Source organism: Urocampus carinirostris, chromosome 16 (assembly GCF_059441175.1).
Source record: "Urocampus carinirostris isolate Australia breed hairy pipefish chromosome 16, RoL_Ucar_1.0, whole genome shotgun sequence".
Taxonomy (NCBI): domain Eukaryota; kingdom Metazoa; phylum Chordata; class Actinopteri; order Syngnathiformes; family Syngnathidae; genus Urocampus; species Urocampus carinirostris.
In genome coordinates this window covers 16,361,465-16,381,902 of record NC_142364.1, presented here as the reverse complement: position 1 = coordinate 16,381,902, position 20,438 = coordinate 16,361,465, and the positions used below count along the sequence as shown (strand labels likewise).

General features: G+C 42.5%; 1 protein-coding gene across 1 annotated transcript; it reads right to left on the bottom strand.

Moving 5' to 3' along the window:
• Positions 1 to 487: 487 nt before the first annotated feature.
• On the bottom strand, positions 488 to 18,595 carry LOC148350427 (fibroblast growth factor receptor 1-like). The gene is made up of 16 exons (XM_088320009.1): positions 18,538 to 18,595; positions 17,739 to 17,864; positions 15,527 to 15,708; positions 14,285 to 14,402; positions 14,035 to 14,222; positions 11,689 to 11,821; positions 10,492 to 10,685; positions 10,231 to 10,394; positions 9,994 to 10,115; positions 9,805 to 9,915; positions 9,545 to 9,741; positions 8,960 to 9,082; positions 8,425 to 8,495; positions 8,201 to 8,338; positions 1,638 to 1,743; positions 488 to 771 (listed from the first exon to the last, which is right to left on the bottom strand). The coding sequence occupies exons 1-16, from the start codon at positions 18,593 to 18,595 to the stop codon at positions 691 to 693; spliced, it is 2,112 nt and encodes a 703-aa protein (XP_088176135.1). The 3' UTR covers positions 488 to 690.
• Between the last annotated feature and the right edge of the window lie 1,843 nt (positions 18,596 to 20,438).

Below are 20,438 nucleotides of genomic sequence, written 5' to 3'. Positions count from 1 at the left end.
TATGCCAGCTCCCTTTTGGGGTTTCTCCCTCTATGTTATGTCAAATACTGTAAATACAAATTTCTCGTCCTACAAGTGTTCAAAAAAAGCATGTCAGTACACGTATCTTTGCTTATTATTCACATTTTTTTTTAAACCAATGAAGTTTTATCACCACTAGGAGGTGGTAAATAATACAAACTGTCTCTTTATGATCATCTCAGGGACCATAGAAAATATTCTTGCGGGCCATATATCGGCCGCGGGCCTCTAATTGACATTAGCGACTAGTGACGAGGACTGAAAGTAGCTGCCAATCAAGCCGTGCAACTTATACACCTTCATAATAATTCACCCAAAAAATCCAACTGTAAGGCAAGTGTAATTGTGCACTAGGTGGCGCCATGGCCTCACACCATTAAAACAGGGCCATTGGGAGTTTTATTAATCACTAGGAGGCTCTTAAAACACAATGTCCCTTTAATTGCATTTAACTTATTAATTTTGCCTTATCAATATCATTTAGTGACTAGTTGCCACGGGTATAGGGGAAATATTTTTATTTTATTATCATGCTAAATTTAATCAAATATTTATAGTTTTTGTCAATATTTTTCCTATTTACAATTCTTGAGAATATTTACAGGTGTTATAAACAACAAACAGAAAAAACTTCCTGTTTTGGAGCACCATCATGATCAAGGAGCCCACCTACGTCGAATGAGTGGTGGGACTCGAGCACAAGGGGCCGTTCTGGGTCTGGATGAGGAGGCTCGATAAATCCAAATATTCCTGGGGCAAAAGTCAGGTTGTTAGCTGTTGCTAAGCAACACTCAGTTATTAGCATTTGATAATCAGTAATGTTATTCACAGGGTTCGTACAGTTGATTGAAATCCTTGAAAATACTTCAATTTCAATGTTGCATTTACATGGTTTAAGAAGTCCTAGAATTTTAGGTGAAGTGCTTGTAAATGCCTTGTTTCTCTGCATGATGCCAATACACCTACTCTGGTGTCCTCACATTTCCATTAAATTTCTTAATGTTTAACGGCAGATTGCCTTAGTCTGTATTTGGCATTGTAATGTGAAGTGTCAATGCCCCCTACAGTTTGTGCCCATGAGGTGGAAGTTGCGGTTCTAATGGCTAAAACGAGAAACAAATCCACACACAGCATGTTCTTTCCAGTCATATGAAAGGTAATAGTGATGGCTAATTTTATTATTATTGTTTTATTTTTTGCTACATGTTTGTTACATGCTACACCTAAAAAGGGCATGATGAAATGCGTATTAGTGCAATGATTATATATCAATTATGGACATTTATTTATTTATGGGCCATGTAAAAATATGATAATAGATAATAGATTTCCCAGTGGTAAATTGTAATGGGAAGAACTTCCTCTAACTGAAAATGTAAGTTACATATTACCCAATTTACTCAAGATCTAAAGATCCTACGTCTTGATAAATACACATACCAGATTAGAAAATCACATTAGTAACTTGGCAGATATATTTGTGGCTCTGCAAAATAGATGATTCACACCAGATTGAAAAATTGGCTTTGAAAGTCCTTAAAAAGTGCTTGAATTTGGCCATTAAAAGGGTGTACGAACCCTGTAACTCTAATTATTAGCAGTCACTGTCCGCTTACCTGCTTGGCCAGGGCGCTTAGCATCGTGTCCAAACGCTGGACGAGTTTCGGGAAGGTGGGCCGTTGGGCTGGGATGGCGTGCCAGCATTCTTGCATCATCGCGTAGCTGACAGAACACAGGAAGTGTGTTTAGTCTTGCTTTTATAATTAGTACCTCTTTACACAAGCTTAATTCGTTCCAGGATCGTGCTCGTAGCTCAAATTGCTCGTGTAACGAGCAAGTTTCCTGGATATTAAATAGATAAAAACCAAAGCAGCCAAACCCGCTCTCCAGACAAAAGGTAATTCTTCAGCGTATTTTATTTCACTGACGACATATGAGGATTTGATAACATTTATGAAATAATAATAATGCTAAGCCCTGTGTCCCATATCATGAGAATTATACCATTGAAAATGTGTCTCCTTCCCGCAGTTTCTTTTTGTCGGTCAGGCTAGGATGTGCGGTTGATGGTGGACGCATCAGGTTAGCACTGCTCGTTCTATGCGTTTATACTGTCATTGGCGTCGGTTTTAAGAGTATTGTTAATTATTAATTTTACAATTCTAACCATTTTAACATAGTTAGAAGTAAAGCAGCCGAGTCCTGCCATGGCCGGGCATTATACCGGCGGGCGGAGACGTAACTGCGTGAGATTCTTGCTCAAAGATGTTGTGGCAATTTCGGAGGGAATGTCAAGGACGGATTTTATTAACAAGTTTGTTGAAAAGATTCTGAAGTTTAAAAAGGAGGAGGTACATGCTGTCATAAAAATGACTTCTGGCAAAGGCTTTGATGTGAGTTTTGAAACGGCAGCTCTTTATCAAGAGTTTTGGAATCGCTTTGAGGGAGTGAGGTCCCAGTTTTCAGGATTTACAGTGGAGAAGCTGACTGATAATACTAACAAGATTGTGGTTGTTAGAATGTTTAGTGAAATGATCAGTGCTGATGACGTCTGTTATTGGTTGAGTAGATACTGCTCAGTAAAAGGCCAGGCTATGAAGGTGAGGTGTGAGAAAGGCTATTGGAATGGTGCCTGGAGGGTACCAGTCCAACTACGGCAAGATCCTCAGGGCTTTCAGGGACTGAAACAAATTCCGTCGACTATATTCCTGGGGGAAAACCGTGGCTTTATCCACTATCAAGGGCAACCGAAACTCTGTCGCAAATGTGGTGAGCATGGGCATCTGGCTGAGGTATGTGATCGAATTTTTTGTGGAAAGTGCAGAACAATTGGACATTCCTTTGAGGAATGTAGCAATAGCAGAAAATGCAATCTCTGTGGAGAAACGAATCACCTCTTTAGAAACTGCCCGAATTCGTTTGCTAACAAATTGAAAGCTAGGAAGGCAGTTAACAAAGACAACAAAGACAATGAAATGATGTCAGACAACATAGATAATGAAATGAATAAATGTCACAAAGACAATGAAGTGAATAAAGATAACAAAGACAATGAAATTAATAAAGTCATGGAAATACAAAATGAAAATGAACAAGAAATTAATGAAGTTATAGAAATACCCAATGAAGATGAACAGGAAATGAATAAAGTTATGGAAATACCCAATGAAATTGATCAAGAAATGCACAAAGAAATTGGACAAGACAAACAAATTGAAAAAACAGATGTACCTACCAAAACCCCTGGAGCAGAGACCAGAGAATCAAAATTGAAACAGGAAGAACCTGGAAATTCTAATTCGATTTCTCATAAAATACCTGAATTTGGACATGACAAACGAATAGAAAAAGCAACTGCCACTCCGAAAACACATATTAATCAGGAAGGGCCTGGAAGAGAGTTCAAATTAGCAAATTTGTTTGCTACGCCATTGCCGGGATTTGGAGAAGACAAACAAATCGAAAAGGAGAATGACTCTCCAAAAACCCATACGGGCACTGGAAAGAGGAGTAAAAGTAAGACAAAATTGGGAGTGGTGAAAAAAACAGAAACAAAGATAAGAGATTTAGAAGAAAGCCGATTGCCGGTGAATAAGCCCACAAGGGAACTGTATGAAGTTGAGACGGAGGAAGTCGGGGAGGGAAAAAACCTGACCCTTAGTGGGCAAGGAAGTAAGAGACCCCTTGATAGGTCCTCTGGCTCACCCCCTAACCCAGAAAAAAGGGGAAGACCTGGAACCACAGACAGAGAGTCAGAGGGTCCCAGAGTTTTCCCCGGTGAGTCTCAAAATGAGGTACTACTCTTAAGTGATGTGTCTGACACAGGTGACACTCTCGATGATCTCGATGATCACCAAAGAATGGACTCAGATCCCCCAGTTTTGTCTAACTAGTTTAAATACTTTTACAACAATTATGAACATTACATTCTCTACTATCAATGTGAGAAGTGTGAGATCAAAGGTTAAGGCTCACAGTGTTTTATCGTTCTTAAAAACTATCAGAACGGATGTGTTTTTACTACAGGAATGCTGCATCCCCTTTCTAAAAAATTATAAACAGTGGGAAGAGATTTGGCCATATCCGTCATTATGGAGTGGCTCGAATGAAAACCGTAACGATGGGGTAGCCATTTTAATAAACAACCCTCAACTCATCATAAAGGGGAGTACTGTGATGAGAGACGGACGCGCAATCTTAGCAAGACTTTCTTATATAGGGAATGATTTTAACCTCATTAACATATACGGCCATGCCGACAGACAACTCAGGTACGAACTTTTAGAGGACATCCAGTCGCATATGCTAGGCCATCAACCACTAATCGTGGGAGGAGATTTTAATTGCATCTTAAGTAGGAAGGATAGAAAGAGGAATGATGAGGAGTTTAAAGTAGATAAAACATCAACTTTATTACAAGACATGTGCCGGACATTTAAACTGGTGGACTGTTTCAAATCCATACATCCAGGAGAGGAGGGCTTCACCTGGTTCAGTAGTGACAATGCCAGAGCCTCTCGAATAGACTACATATTTACGAGGGGTTTAGCACAGAGTGATGCAAGATTAATTCCAGTTTTTTTTTCGGATCACTTGCTACTGTCCTGCTCTTTCTCATTTCCTTCAGGTATGACTGTTGGGAAGGGTTTGTGGAAGTTAAACTGCTCCCTGCTGGAGGATGAGGCTCTAGCCGCACAATACAGGGAGCTGTACAAAGACTGGCAGACCCTTCAAGACTCGTATGATTCACGAGCACAATGGTGGGAAATGACAAAGAAACGAACACAGACCTTTTTTAAAAATGCAGGGAAAAACAAGAAACTCAAATAGATGAAACGCATGTCGGGACTACAAAGAAGACTCCAACGCTATTTCATCCTAACAGAAAAGGGGATGGACTTTAATGATGAAATCAAAGAAACCAAACAAGAACTAAACGCTTTGGCGGAAATAAAGAGCAAAGGCATCATAATAAGAAGCAGAGAAAGAGAAATAGAAGAAGGGGAAAAATGTACACGCTACTTTTTAAAAAAAATTATGGGCAAAAATGAGGGGATTTTTAAACTTCAAAACGAAAACGGGCAAATAACAAAGGAAAGTAGTGAAATAACCAGATTGGTCGAAGACTACTACAAAAAATTATTTGAAAAGAAAGAAACATATGAGAATGAAATGGGGCATGTATTAGATCATATTTCAAGATCAGTGCGTCAAGACCCCTTTTTAACATCGGACTTTACCCTAGACCAACTGAATGATTGCATAAAGACTATGAAAAAAGGCAAATCACCCGGGGAGGACGGACTCAACCTCGAATTTTACCGGACTTTTTGGGATATTTTAGCACCAGATCTGTTAACTGTTTTTAACGAATTTTCCAGTCGAGACCATATGCCAGACAGTTTCAGAATCGGGATAGTTACTCTATTGCACAAAAAAGGAGACAAAATTGACTTAAAAAACTGGCGACCCATAACGCTTTTAAACGTGGACTGTAAAATTTTCAGCAAGCTTCTAGCAACACGAATGTCTGTTGTCTTGGGAGACTTGGTTGATCCAGACCAAACCTGTGCCATTGTGGGAAGGAAGATCAGCGACAGTCTCATGCTGATCCGTGACACCATTTGTTATGCAAGAGACAGAAACATGCGACTAGCGGTCCTAAACCTAGACTTTGAAAAAGCCTTTGATCGAGTCTCGCACCAATACCTCTTCAGGGTATTGCAAAAATGTGGTTTTCCCCAAAAATACATCAATTGGGTAGGACTGCTATACCGAGACATCTACAGCAAATTCATGATTAACGGGAATTTATCGGAAGCAATCGAGATCAACTGCGGTGTACGTCAAGGTTGCCCTATGTCTCCCCTTCTCTATGTTCTTTGCATTGAACCTTTGGCACAAATGTTAAGAAAAGATAGATTTGTCGAAGGCATCAATATCCCAGGAAGTGGGGGACAAATTACCAAGTGTGTTTTGTACATGGATGATTTTAATATTTTGTGTACTGACCGCGCATCTGTTGAAAGAGCCCTTGACTTGACTGACCTGTTTGGGAGGGCGTCTGGGTCAAGGCTAAATAGAGAAAAATCACAAGTGAAGTTTTATGGAATGTGGAAAGAGACAGAAAAGGCAGGACTCCCGCTGACGGTGTTAAAGACAGACCAGAAAATCCTAGGGATAAAATTCAATGCGGATGGAGGAGGCGAGACCAACTGGGATGACGTGACAAGGAAAGTTAAGCAAAAACTTGTTTTTTGGTCACTAAGAAAACTGACAATAGAGGGGAAGGTCCTAATCATCAAAGCGATCATCCTCCCAATGCTTTTGTCAATCAGTTTAATTTTTATGCCTAAAAGAAACGTGCTGTTACAACTGGACCGAGCCATCTTTCGCTTTGTCTGGGGCTCAAAGTGGGAAAGGATAAAAAGAGATACAATGAAAAAGAAAAAGGAAAAAGGGGGGAAAGGAGTGCCTGACCTCCAGCTTTTCCTGGGAAGCAAATATGTCTCTCTCCACTTCCAAAACGCTGTGGGCCCACCCAACAACCCGAAAAGTCAAGCAATGACCCGGTTTTGGATGGGCTCATATTTGCGGAAGCTAAAGCTTGTACCAAACAATCGTTTGATTCCAGTTTCATTTAACTTGCCGCCAACACATCTCTTTATTCGGGATTTTTTGAAGAAGTTTGATTTGGAAGCACAAGAATGTCACGCTTTGCAAAACCACAGGGCCCTTATTGCTATTGTGCAAGAGCGAGCTACAGTAAGCCCTGTGCGGGGGCTTGCGTTTGGCGAATCCACAACGGTTTGGAGCAACGTCAATCATCCTGCCCTCCCAAACAGACTACGAGACTTGTCATGGATGGTGGCTCATGAAGTTCTCCCAGTCAGAGCTGTAATGCACCACCGAGGAATGTCAGCGACTTCGACGTGCCCTCGACCTGGCTGTGGCGCCCAGGAGTCGGTGAGGCACCTTTTTTGTGAGTGCAGCGCTGCCAAGGTCTTGTGGACAATGGCCGAACAACTAGGAAAGTTCCCGGACTTGCCAGCAGGAGAGGTCCCTGATGCACAGTACGTGCTTTACGGGGTGAGTCGGTCGAGGAGGCATCGGAACGACTTTGCCAGGGACTGGCTCACTCTCGCCGCCATCAAGGACGCCATCTGGACCTCCAGAAACCTGCTGGTATGGAGGTGCAGGCAGATCCCCCCCGTGGCTGTGCTCCAAATGGCTGCAGATACCATACAATCTGCGAGCGGCGGGCCTAGGACGCAGCCATAAAGAAGACTCGTCTGTACCCACCCGGAGGGGGGAGCCGGAGATACGCTGTGGGAGTCCCTGCAGCAACGGCCTGGGTTGTGGAACCCAGAAGGGAGAGGACCCACGCAGAAGGGAAAGGACCCACACAGAGGACTGGAAGAATGCTGCTTGGGAGGGTGGGATGGCAGAGCTATGCCCTTGCACAATAGTATTGCCTTTTACACGCTGGTTAACTACTGTTAAAAGAAAATAACTCTGAAATTGTTTAATTGATGTTGGAAATGTCAGGAAAAAATGTTAAAACGTCATATCGTCACGTCATATTGTCAAATATAAAAAAATTGTGAATATGCTTGATGGCTGTTTTGCTACTGTTGGTGTCAGTGGATTTGTTCAGACCGAGGACAATCGACTTTGGCCTGGACGGATCTATTGACAATAACAAAGATGTTATATAATGAAATTGTGAATATGTTTGATTTTCGAGAAGGTTTGTTCAAACCTCACTTTGTGTTTGCTGTTAAAAACGTAATATTGGAATATAATATTGTGAATGTGCTTAATTGCTGTTGAGATTGTCATGATTGTTTTCTGTTTTTAGTGTCAATAAATTTGTTCAAACCAAAAACTTGTCCGTAACTTCAAATATATTGTGCTTGATGACGCTATCTGCTGGCTGAAGTCATCATTACAGCTTCTGTCAAATAGCCTGTGTGCCCACATGCACGAACGTTTCTCTCTTGAATAAACTCTTCTTTTTTCATATTTTTGGGGGTTTGGGTTGGCATTTGGACCTTTTTTGAAACAGCCCTTTTCTTACTTTCACTACTTTCATCCTTGAATAAATAAAAACAACCTGCACGCACGTCAAATCACTCTCCACCATGCCCTGCCCCCGGGCGCAATCCGCGCTACTTACAGCTGTGTCGTGCAGCCGCTTGGCTTGTCCATGCGGTGACCTTCTTGGAGAAGTTTGAAGAGATCCTCCACAGGGATGCCGGGATATGGAGATGCTCCAAGCGTGAAGATTTCCCACAGCAGGACGCCAAAAGACCAACTTACGCACAATGAAAAACAAATAAAACGCTTTGTCTGCTTGTCTCTGAGCTTCTGCAGGTTTTCATGTGCTGACGGTGGACTCACACATCGCTTTGGTGCGTGTAGACGCGGTCAAACAGAGCTTCGGGCGCCATCCATTTGACCGGCAAAGGACCCTGGAAAGCCATAACACAAAAAGGTTTGTGCTTTGGACCAGTTGAGTTTAGGAGTTCTCCCAACAAGTTTCAGTTGGATTCTTTTAGTCTGAGTGTTCTAATCTGCTGTGTCTTACAATTTTTGGGACCACTTTTGGGCATGGTACTTTAAAAAAGTCATTAGTTGTAGTTACTCTCTAGTTCTTCGTAATAGTAACTACGTTACTGACTGAATTACTCTAAAGCAAACGTAACTAGTTACCAGGGAAAGTAAATGTTTCTGTAACTTTAAAAATAAGTTGTTGCATGTCAAAGAATTTGAAATTTTCCGGTCTTGACTGTTACGGATTGGACTATTCATGGTTTATCCTTAGAGGGTCAAAAGTCTCTCGGTAGGGATTTTCTGTTATTTTATCGTATGGGTCTTTTCTGTAGTAGTCTGTTCTACTGTAATTCCTATCTGTTCTGGGGTATTATGGACTCACATTAGTGGTCTTTTTATAGTAGTCCATGTGGTGAACGTCTCTGGCCAGACCGAAGTCTGCGATCTTCATGACGAGGTCGTGTGTGACCAGAACGTTGCGTGCCGCCAAGTCCCGGTGGACACACTGAACAAAAACGAGCAGACACCTGGTTGTTTTGTTTTTCTGGGGTCCATGACCTCTTTGAGAACCAGACATTTTCTGTAACAAAATATCTACCTGTAGAAGAACATTTAGAGCAAACCGACAGCAGACATTTGTTAGGGCTGTATAAATATTGAAATATCTGTCAAAGTCAGTCCACGCTGAATTTGAGCATTCAAGATGGGATTTTTTCAATACGAAATTATAAGGTGGCAACAAGGCAATCCATTTTTGGGTAAATCCCCTTAAATTTCCTCTGAGTTAGAGTTGGTCAGAACACTGCAAAAGCCTAGGTATCACTCTGCCTGTCCCAATCAAAAAGGTGACTGATGTCTCATAATCATGATTGCATGCAACGCCTAGGTGTCCCCAGATGGCTATGTGGTACTCAAAGAGTTAAGAAAGCAATAAATGGATTCAAGGCTGTACCATCTATCATCAAACCTTCTTTGATGCCAAGTACGCCATCCCTCGGCCCACTTGGTACGCTGCCGACACGAGGTCTTGGAGGTCTATGCCGACCCGCGACTCCTCCTCTACCACCGACTGGCACCAGTACTCCGAGTCAGTCAGACGGTGTGCTCTAAGATACTCCCTGAGGTTGCCCCGGTCGGCGTATTCAACCACCACGTACAGCGGCCCTACCAACCAGATAGTTGTTTCAAGCAGCGCTGGCGGCAAAAAATAACCAGCGACTTACTCACCTTTTTGCGTGCATGCACCGATCAAGTTGATAATGTTCTTATGGCGACCGATCATCTTCATCATCTCCATCTCCGAGATGAGGTCCATCCGGTCTTTGTCACCGGCATCTGCTGCTCGCCACAGAGGCACGCAGGTTATGCAGGGAATAAAACCACTGTGGTTACGTTGGTTACTACATAACCGCTCACCTTTTAGCATCTTTACCGCTACCATGGTGACGCGCTCGGGATGCTCCTTGTCTAGGCCCACCACTTCAGCTAACGCAACCTGCCCAAAGTAGCCCTCGCCCAGTCGCTTCCCAAGCGTGAGCCTGCGGACAAGAACTGACATTTAATGCACAGGAGACACCATGCTGAACTGCTAATGCTAACCAACGTAGACTTAGGAAGACCCGTGCAAACGACAAGAAGCAGCATGCAGATCACCTCTCTCGAGGAAGCTCCCACTGGAAGTCGTACAGCAACTGGTATTCGGCGGGCACGACCGCCGGGACGACAGCAGGCACGGCAGCTGGTGGACCAGAGGAGGGATGAGACAGACCCACGGAAGACACCTTGGACGTGTCTGGCACAGAAGACACCAAAAACACCTGCGCGAGGTATATTTTTGGGGTACAATCAGATTGCTTCTTTATATATCTACCCACACCACAGCCAACACAATTCCCTCACTCCCTTGCCACTCACCTGCCTCTTAAGCGCCATGCTTTTGGCCAGCTTGTGGACGGCCATCTTGCCCCCAGGGGACGTTCCCTTCCTTGGGGCGGCGCACAACTTGCATATAACGACAATTAGGGTCAGCGTAGCGGTGATGAAGATGCCCACGCAGTAGGATAAGATCTGAGTGTAGTTGTGAGAAATTGCAGTGGCAGGGGGTCGGCCTTGGGATCACAAGTCACGGACACCGGGTCACAATTGTAGGACATTCAACGTTGGGTCAGAATTTAGTTTTGCAATGTCAAAAAAATACGATGAAAAAATGTCAGAACATGTGCATGAAGACTATGCTTTAATTTAACATTTACAGTGACTGAGTTATCTGGGGCACTGGCAGGGGCGCTATCTTGCATGTGTGAAGCAAAGGTGGCCTTAAAAACTCCCTCCCAGGGGGCTGGCCAGAGCAGTGGGAACACCAGCAAGAAAACTTCATAAATCCGAGAGTGTGTGTGTGTCTTGATTAAAGTACATTGAAAAATCAAAAACGTTAAAAAGAATTCACTTGAGGTTTTGTGCAGCCAACCTTTCAGAATGCGTTTTTTTATGTTAATAAGTTCATATCACGGTCTAAAAACAAACGTATGTGTAGGGTTGGGTAGGGTTACTTAAACTTGATTACTTTCAATTACTTTTGGATTACTCCAATACCAAATATGCTAATAAAAGACAAAAGAAACTAAATATGAATAAAATGACTAAATTTTGTGCAGGCTTGGGGAGTAACGGAATACATGGAATGGGAAAAATCATGTTAGTAAGCTGTTTGGATTAATTTTCATTTTGTTTCTGTCGCATTTTATGTTAGTTTTGTCGGAGATCAAAGAGATCAAAGCCAGGAGAGAAAGCTTACCACGTGTTGTGAGTCATCATTTTATTCATATTTAGTTTATTTTGTCTTTTATTAGCATATTTGGTATTGGAGTAATCCAAAAGTAATTGAAAGTAATCAAGTTACAGTAACCCTACCCAACTCTGCGTATGTGGTGCTCAAAAAATGCTAGACGAGTTTAGAAAAAGGATGGACTCACCTCTTCAATTTAATTGGTCAATCGATTATTTGTTGAAATAATTTACTAAACACACATATTTGACTAAACAATGGAGGACGTGAGAAAAGTGGTGCTTCGTTTTGAAAAAGGTACAACTAGGGGATGCAGATCCACTTACCCTCCAGAACAGTGAGCCAAGCCGACTGGTACGAAATCCCCATGTGGTTTTCGGCTACGCACGCGTATTCTCCGGCGTCGCCGGCACTCACGTTGCTCAGCGTCAGTAGTTGCCGGTCTCCGTCCGGCGCCCCCTATATACACATATTTTACTTCAGGGATCCCCAAACACCGTGCCGTGGCCTGGTACCGGGCTGTGGGTCGTTTAGTACCAGGCCGCACGGAAAGAAATACAATAATTTCCATTGTTTTATGCTTTGTTTTACAAACACGACTACCTTCAGATTGAATGGTGGTGCATTTTACTTAAAATCAGTTTGGTTGGCACGGAGTGTTAGTTGCCTTTGGGGCAAAGCAACACTCATTTTTAAAGCAAGGATCCCTGCCTGTGTAAGGCATAGTGAGAGATGAAGCAAATCAAATTTCTGTGCTTGCAGCCAATCAGTGTGGAGAATGGTCAACTCCAGTCCACTATGTCATGTTACAAAGATAGTAATCAAGCTTGGTATTAGAAAGGGTTTGGTTTAAGTCAGGGGTCTCCAACGTGTTGCCTGTGAGCACCAGGTAGCTCCTTAAGAACATCTGAGTAGCCCGTGAACATGTTCTGAAAATAGCTCAGCTGTGATGGGTCATTGTGATTTTCCAGGAAATTTGATTTCTAACACGACAAGTTGTCATTTTAGAAATACATATCAAGCTGGTAGCATTTGTGCCAATCAGTAACACAAAGTTGCTCTAAGTTTCAAAAACATTGGTGACCCTTGGTGTAAATAATAAAAAATGATGATCAAGGATGAAGGATTTTATACATTTGACTATAAAGGATTTTATACATTTGATTATAAAGGATTTTATACGATTGACTACAAATTACACTTAATGCAAAGGATATTTACTGATTGGGCTGTAGTTCAATGTCAGGGGAGGCTGTTCGAAAAGTATAATATTTTGTCTAGTTCTGTTGATAACAGGACGCGTGAGTGTGCTGACACAGAATGTTCCAGACATAGGGGCGCTGTGTTGTGAGAACGTTGGGTGCAGAGCAACAGCTTGGCGCACCCATGGGAGGAGCCGGCACACCATTATGCGGGGAGAAGATGGCCAATAAAAAAACGCTAAAGGACTTCAGAAGAAGGCTTCCCACAGACGCCAACGTCACTAATTCGGCCGTTTTCGATGGAGTACTAGTTGAATTGTTAGGGAAAATAAATCTGCCCCCGTATGAAAATGTCGGCTTTCCTAGTTATTTTTCCCTCAAGAAACGAGCGCGCATAGATTGTTGGGTGAATGTAGGTTGTGTTTGGTTAATGGAGTCGGATCACTAATTCGAACAATTTGGTAAACGGTACATTTTGTTATTTATTTCCAACAAGGAACATTTTTGTATTTGTATTGGCTCTTAGTAATTGTATCGGTTGAGTTCATACTTGCGTTCTCGTATCAATGTCGCTATCAAAAAATTGTCCATTTTTGGTAAGATATTATTTTTCCCCATTTCTCAGATGATATACAGTAATGGACTCTAGCGCCAAATGGGTGCACACTAAAATAGTTTGGGTTTGCGGTTTCACTATCACACTACGTCACATCGCGATATCGATTCGATTTTGGTTACTCCAGAGAGACTTATGGTACAGTAATTACTTCTTTTTTCAGTAACGGGCCTAACCCTGACATGAACACATTAGATCTTTTTTATGAAATCTCACCAATATACCGTATATTCATGACCTTAAGGCACAAATAAAAGTCTCAGATTTTGTTCAAATCGTGCGGTGCACCCTATCATGTTTTTGAGTTTTTCCTAGCCCTCATGGAGGTTTTAGATCAGGGGATGTGTCATAATAGTCTGTGGCTTGCAATAGTCGGTCTGTGCAGCTCTTTGAGTCTCTTTGTGATTAAGGGCTATACAAATAAACATAGCTTGGCATGGCTTGGCTTGTTGCCGTTTAAAACCCTTTGGCCGTTAGAGAACCCACAAAAGCAAACCACATGAAAGCAGATGTTTATCTATTTGGTTAATATGTATTGGAGTAGATAGATGGACGGACGGACGGGGAGAGGGACAGACAGACTGGAAGAGGAACGGACAGACAGACAGCGAGACAGCTGGATAGATATTAGGTCACGCTGTGAACATTCTGTATGGAAGAGAAATTTTTGGGACCTCTGTTTTGCATAATATCAAAGTCTGACCTCTGACATTAGCGATGAGTGACGCTCAGTAGGGATGAGGATCAAAAATAGCTGCAATTTAAAAAACTAAAATCCAATAAAAAACTGTGTCCAAAATATCCAACTGTGAAGCAAGCGTAATTGTGCTCTAAGTGGCCCTGTGGCCTCACACCTTCACAACGGAGCCATCGGGGCGCTCATCGTGTCTGACTGGGCGACTGCCGTTGTCCACCTTGATCCACTGTACGAAAGGCTGAAGGTCACTGTGAACTTCGCAGGTAAACTGCGCCTGGCCACCCAGCACCGCCGTCTGATTGGCCGGAAGGCCGGCCTTCAGGTTAGGCCTGTGATGAAGGCGCTCTGGAGACAATTGTACCAGTCCATTGATGCAGATCCATGGTCACGTGATCTTGTGATCTTACCCAAGACTTCCAGCACCATGTGGTGCTCAATGCTCCCGTGCAAGTTGTGGGCCACACACGTGTAGTTTCCAGCATCCGCAGGCACCAGCATCTTCAGGGTCAACTTCCAGCGTCCAATCTGGAGTCAATCCGGTCGGGTCAGTCAGTGCCACTAACTAGAATAGTGGTACATCTTTATGTGGACACCTCTACACACGAGAATTTCGATACACAAGGTTTTTTCTTCCTAATAAAAACCTTGCTCTCTTTAGAAGAAAAATCAATTTCACGAGCAGTCCCGGAGGCTACCAATAGAGACTGCTCGAGACCGCTCGCTGCCTCATCTCAGTCCAGTTTGCACATGCGGTTCCAGCAATCAGGTACCTGATTTCGCGCACTTGGTTTTATCTGTAGAGTACCTATATTCCCCAGCAAGTTTGTTTTGATCACATCTGTTTAATCGTTTTATAGCATCTACTTTTTGCGACTTTCTATAGTTTTTTGTGACCTTAGCTATGAGTTCCAGACAGTAAACGCAAAGGTTTCTAAGAAAAAAAAAAGGAGAAAAATGACAAGATGAAATTAGAAATAATACAAAAACACAAGCAGTGTTCATGTGAGTGACTAAGCCAAGGAGTATATTCGGGAAGCAGCGAGTGCCGATCACAAAGCCGCGGAAGAATTTACGCAGCGCTTCGTTCCAATATTTTCCACGGGAGCTTAAGTTACTGTTGCAAAAAAAACAGCTACATGCACTGCTGGCAATGAGCTGGACTGGCTAGTCGAAATATAATTTAGGGCTGGTTGATACCAGGCTAACTCATTGCCATCAGTGCTGTAAACACAGTGTCTACAGACTACATGCTATCACTTTTTGCTAACAGCGACATGCCATTGGATACATGCCAACTGCTACATGCTAACGAGTCATGTTAACGGTTACATGCTAACAACTCCCGGCTCCAGCCCCAACTCTTACAATTGCCGAGGGAATTGTCTAGTTTATGTTCTTGTTGTATTTTTAACATATAATTACTATTTGACAGTGTGTTAGGGATAATGAAGATGTCTTTTATATCTATTTAGGGTTCACTTTGATTCTTCTGTGCGTTCGGGGACAGCCCAATTCGTATTTAGTTCTCTCATATCAGGAAAAATTAATCATTATACCAGTAATTCGAGTTACGAGCGCAATCCTGAAACAAATTACGCTCGTATGTAGAGGTACCACTGGAATCGGCCCGGCTTCCGACTTCAACTCACCTTGAAACCGCTTAGCCTTTGCATTTGACTAACATTGACCCCGTTCTTGTACCAATCTAACGTAGGAACGGGGTTTCCTGTAGCCTGGCAACGAAAACTGACCACGTGATGCTGCGGGTGCACGTATAACACCTTCATCTTGCTCGGCGACAACCAGTCCGGAGCAGACGTCAGCGACAACGCTAACAGGGGTAAAAGAAGAAAGTCTTGTTAATTGGTTGGAGTGGGGTGTCCGTTTTTTCTTAGGTTTTTAGAATCTCTGCACTTTCAGCCCAACCTAGCAAAGAAATACATCGATACAATATTCTTTAGAGACTTCCTTACAGGATCTACAGGAAGATCCTCGACTTGAGGGCTTTCATCAGAAAACAGATCGATAACATTTTCTTCAGGGTTTTATATGAGACAGAGCAACACAATGATATTGCTGAAATACTGGGAAGTATCATCAATGGATTTGCATCACTTAGCACTAAGCACAAGTTTTTATTACCCCCTACATAAAGTTAAATCCCCTCCTCATTAGCTTTTTTGATCTGGCCCGTCAAAGCAAATGGGAAAAACATATTAATAATACAGCGGTACCTATTTGCGAGCACTTCTAAACATGAGAATTTTGATAAATGAGTTTTATTTGGCAGGAAATGTTGTTTTACTTACAACGGTAAATCCAAGCTACAAGCAGTCCCAGAGGCTACCACTGGGGACCGCTCACGGCTCGGGGCCTCTCACCGCCGGTATCAATATTTTGGTTTGCCCATTATTATCTTATTACTGTATTGTTTATCTTTAAATATTATTTATATGTATTTTGAACGTACAGGAAGATGTGCTTTGTAGCTATTTAGGGTTCAATTGGATGTTTTTGAGAGTTAGGGAACCGACCAATTTGTTTTGTCAGGAAAATTTGCTCGTTACACAAACAATTCAAGCTATGAGCACAATCCAGAAATGAATTAAACTTGTATGAAGAGGTACCAATGTATGTCATCACACTAATAACATACTGCAGATAGAAAAACAAACAGCCTTTCTGCCAGATTAATGATCTTATCTTAAAAAAAAATTCTCTTGAGATAGGCATCTATTTTCCAAATTTCTTAAAAAATACTTCAGCAATATAGTAAAAAAAATGTTTTAGTGCCACTCTTGTCTCCCTTGATGTAAGAAGTTACTAGTCACTCAGTACTTGAGTAGTTTTTTCACCAAGCACCGTAAATTCCGTACTATAAGCCGCGACTTTTGTCACAAACTTTCAACCCTGCAGCTAATGCAATGATGCTGCTAATGTATGCATTTTTTTCTAACGCCCGAGCAGTAAAGATGAGAGTGAGACAGGTGGAATATATGTCAAGTAAGACGCAAGTTTAATGTAACTGCGCGCGGACCACCCATCAGGTAAATGGTGTTAATCGAAAGAGATAGGCTAACTACCATATCGGGAATAATTGTACGAGACTGTTTATCTGTAAAAAAAATAATGTGGAGAAACAAATGGATTACAAGAAGCAACGTCCAACAAAGCAAAAATGTTTAAGGCGGATTCCTATTTATCTCTCGGCATTATCGTGTGTTTTCGAGTAAATATTTTACACGGTTGGATTTTAAGAATTGTCTTTGACGTAACTAAGCCATTTTCACGGACATTCAACTCATTTGATGACGGCCAGGGGACGTATAGGTGAGTTACGCCTGCTTAATAGTTTTCGGGTATCTTGTCTCTGATTCTGATTCTGATGTTTCTCTGGTGAGTATATTTCGAAATACATCATATCTTGAATCCCAAGAGTCTAAGCTTTCTGATGATATGTGGCATGACATATTTCAGTGACTGGTGACATTGTACAGACACGCATTTGTTTATCAAAAGTCCGTCTTTCTTTGTAAATATCTCATGTTTCAATGTGGGCACATGCGGCTTATAGTCAGGTGCGGCTTATGTATGCACAAGATGTTTTTTTATTTTTCCTTAAAAAATGTACTGGCTGCGGCATATATAGTCCGGTGCGCTCTATAGTGCGGAATTTACGGTGCTTTTTTTTACTTTTACTCATTATTTGGATGACTACTTTCTTCTTCTCCTTGAGTCATATACGTAACAGTACTTTTACTTAAGTACAGTTTTTGGTTACTCTACAAACCTGTGGTCATTGGATACTTTCAAGTTTTGAGTAATAATTCTACATTTCCTTTTTTTTCCATTGTGACTCACGCTGCTGTCCCTCCATTTGCGGGAAGTCTGTCACGTCATCAGCACCCTCGCCTTCCTCGGAGGAGGACGGGTCTTCGTCTTCGTCTTCCTCGTCCTCGTCCTCAGAAGACAAGCTAGGTAGCGCCTCTGAAAGGACAAAACGCTCTCTTGTTGTGTCGGCTTTTGGCTGTGATGACAAAACCTTTCTCATAAGGCGCACACATATGAACTCACACACATTCACACGCATTGTTCACGTGTCTTTCCAGGAAGTCCCAATGAACCAACACCCCTCTGACAAAGAATTCTCGCTAACACTTGAGATGTTTCATAACTTCTTCTTGTCATGATGTTCTCCAACATCTGTTAACAGCTCCACAGGACAAAGGAATGGTCACTCAACGATCCTGGGCCACACAAACAGCGGACTTCTCAACATAAAGAACTGGAGCAGTTGAGACTAGGGGTGGGCGGATCAATGCAGATATCGATATTTTCGATACTTAGCAAGTCATTGGAGTGGATCGATACTACAGATAGCCCTCACTACTTCACGCTTAAGTGATCTGCGGTTCACTCCTTTGCGGGTAAAACAATGGATTCTTCTCGTACCACTTACAAACCTTTTGAGCAGCCACAATTGAAGCTGATTGGGCATTCAATTATTTTTTTAAGAAAATAAAAAAAGGTCCCAAAAAAGCCCACAATGATTGCTTTGCTGAGGAACGTTTCGGACAGCCAAGATTCAACCTGATCGGCAAGCACCCCTCGACTTGATATCTCTAAAGCCGATTGGTCAATTCGTATCATGACCGGACACCTGTTCCGCGTTCCTCTGCATCTCGTTGAGGAGAGTTTGTGTCCTGCGCCTTCGTCATGCCGTCTAAACGATACATGTGCCAAATGCCCTGTTCTCTCTCGAGCATGCGTTTTCAGTCAGCGAGGTTTCGATTAAGGTGCACCCAAAAAAGAATCGACTAATTTAAAATATGTAATGGGTTTCAATTTGTTCTCTCACTTACTCACTCACTCTGTCTCTGCCTCTCTGCCTCTCTGTCTCTCTGTCGCTGTCATACTTTCTCTCTCTCTCTCTCTCTCTCTCTCTCTCTTTTGTTCTTTGTCTCTCTCTCTCTCATTCTGTATCTCTTTTTCTCTTTCTCTCACTCTCTCTCTCTCTCGTTCTCTATCTCTTCCTCTCTTTCTTTCTCGTTCTCTATCTTTTTCTCTCTTTCTCTCACTCTCTCTCTCTCATTCTCCATCTCTTTCTCTTTCTCTCATTCTCTCATTCTCTATCACTTTCTCTCTTTCTCTCTTTCTCTCATTCTTTATCTCTTTCTCTCTTGTTCTGTATCTCTTTCCCTCTTTCTCTCACTCACTGTCCTTCTCTCTCTCTCTCGTTCTCCATCTCTTCCTCTCTTTCTCTCTCGTTCTATATCTTTTTCTCTCTTTCCCTCACTCTCTCTCTCCCTCTCTCTCTCTCTCTCTCTCTCTCTCGTTCTCCATCTCTTCCTCTTTCTCTCTCATTCTCTATCTCTTTCTCTCTCTCTCTCTCTCTCTCTCTCTCTCTCTCTCTCTCTCTCTCTCTCCTCGTAAGTCGGCAAGTCCGCTCAAATGAAGGCGGCCCCCAAAGCATAAAAAAAGGTGTGACATTATTTGATAGATTTTAACTTTTTGCGGGTGTTTCTGGTTCCCATTAACCGTGAAAACCGAGGAATCTCTGTATTGTCCTGGGATCGGTACTTCACTCCTCCATCAATTCCCTCAAAGCGCTGCTTCAATAGGTTGATAGCACAGCCCTTCTCTCTCCAACACATCGCCCACGGCAACTCTCTAAGTTTATGCTTGAGTGTTTGACTGACAGGCACACTTTCAGCACCTCTTTTTTACCGGGCCAGCTGCTGCATCCTGCCTGCCATGCAGAAGAGATGGACTTAACTATGCAGCCACCCCTACCGGAGGCTAAAAATTACGGAGGCAAAAAGGAAGCGCAGACCAATGTGGACATTCAATTATTCAATGATCATGACATTTCCAAGCAAGAGGTATCGAAATCGGATCGTATCGATCAGTACTACCATGTGGTGATTTGGATCAGATCGATATTAGAGTTCCCAGTATCGCTCACTCCTATAGCAGAGAGCGCCTCACCTCCGTCTGAGCCCTGGTCCTCGGTGGATGGGCGGGGCCTTGTCACAGGAAGTAGAAACAGGAGCACCAATGGCATCAGCAGGAGACGTCCACAAGGTGCCATCTTGTGTCCACTTCCTGTTCACACTAGAGACATGGCGTCATCATCATTTTGGGAATAATTGTTGTATTGTTACGCGTTATCAATAAGATTTAGTAATTGAACTGCCATTACTACAAAAATGATCCCGACCCCTGGTTTAGATATTGGAGGTATCACAAATGCCATAAAAAAAAAAATTAAAAAGCCCCTCCCCTTTTCCAGGAGATGGCAGAATGCCCCCATTTTCCAATCTCCCTCTCTATTATCCTGTCCAGGTGCTCCCCAGCAACTCATTAGACAACCCCTACCATGAATACCCTGGGCTCCTACCTTTCATTGCTAATTCATTTTTAAATGCTGCTCAGGTTATACACTCGCCGAGAAAACAAGCTTCTCCTTCCATGACCTTCCTCTTCTGTTCCCAAGATCTCCCTCTCCAACCATCATCTTAAAGTTATTCCCACATCTTCTTTTCAAGATTCTCGCCACCC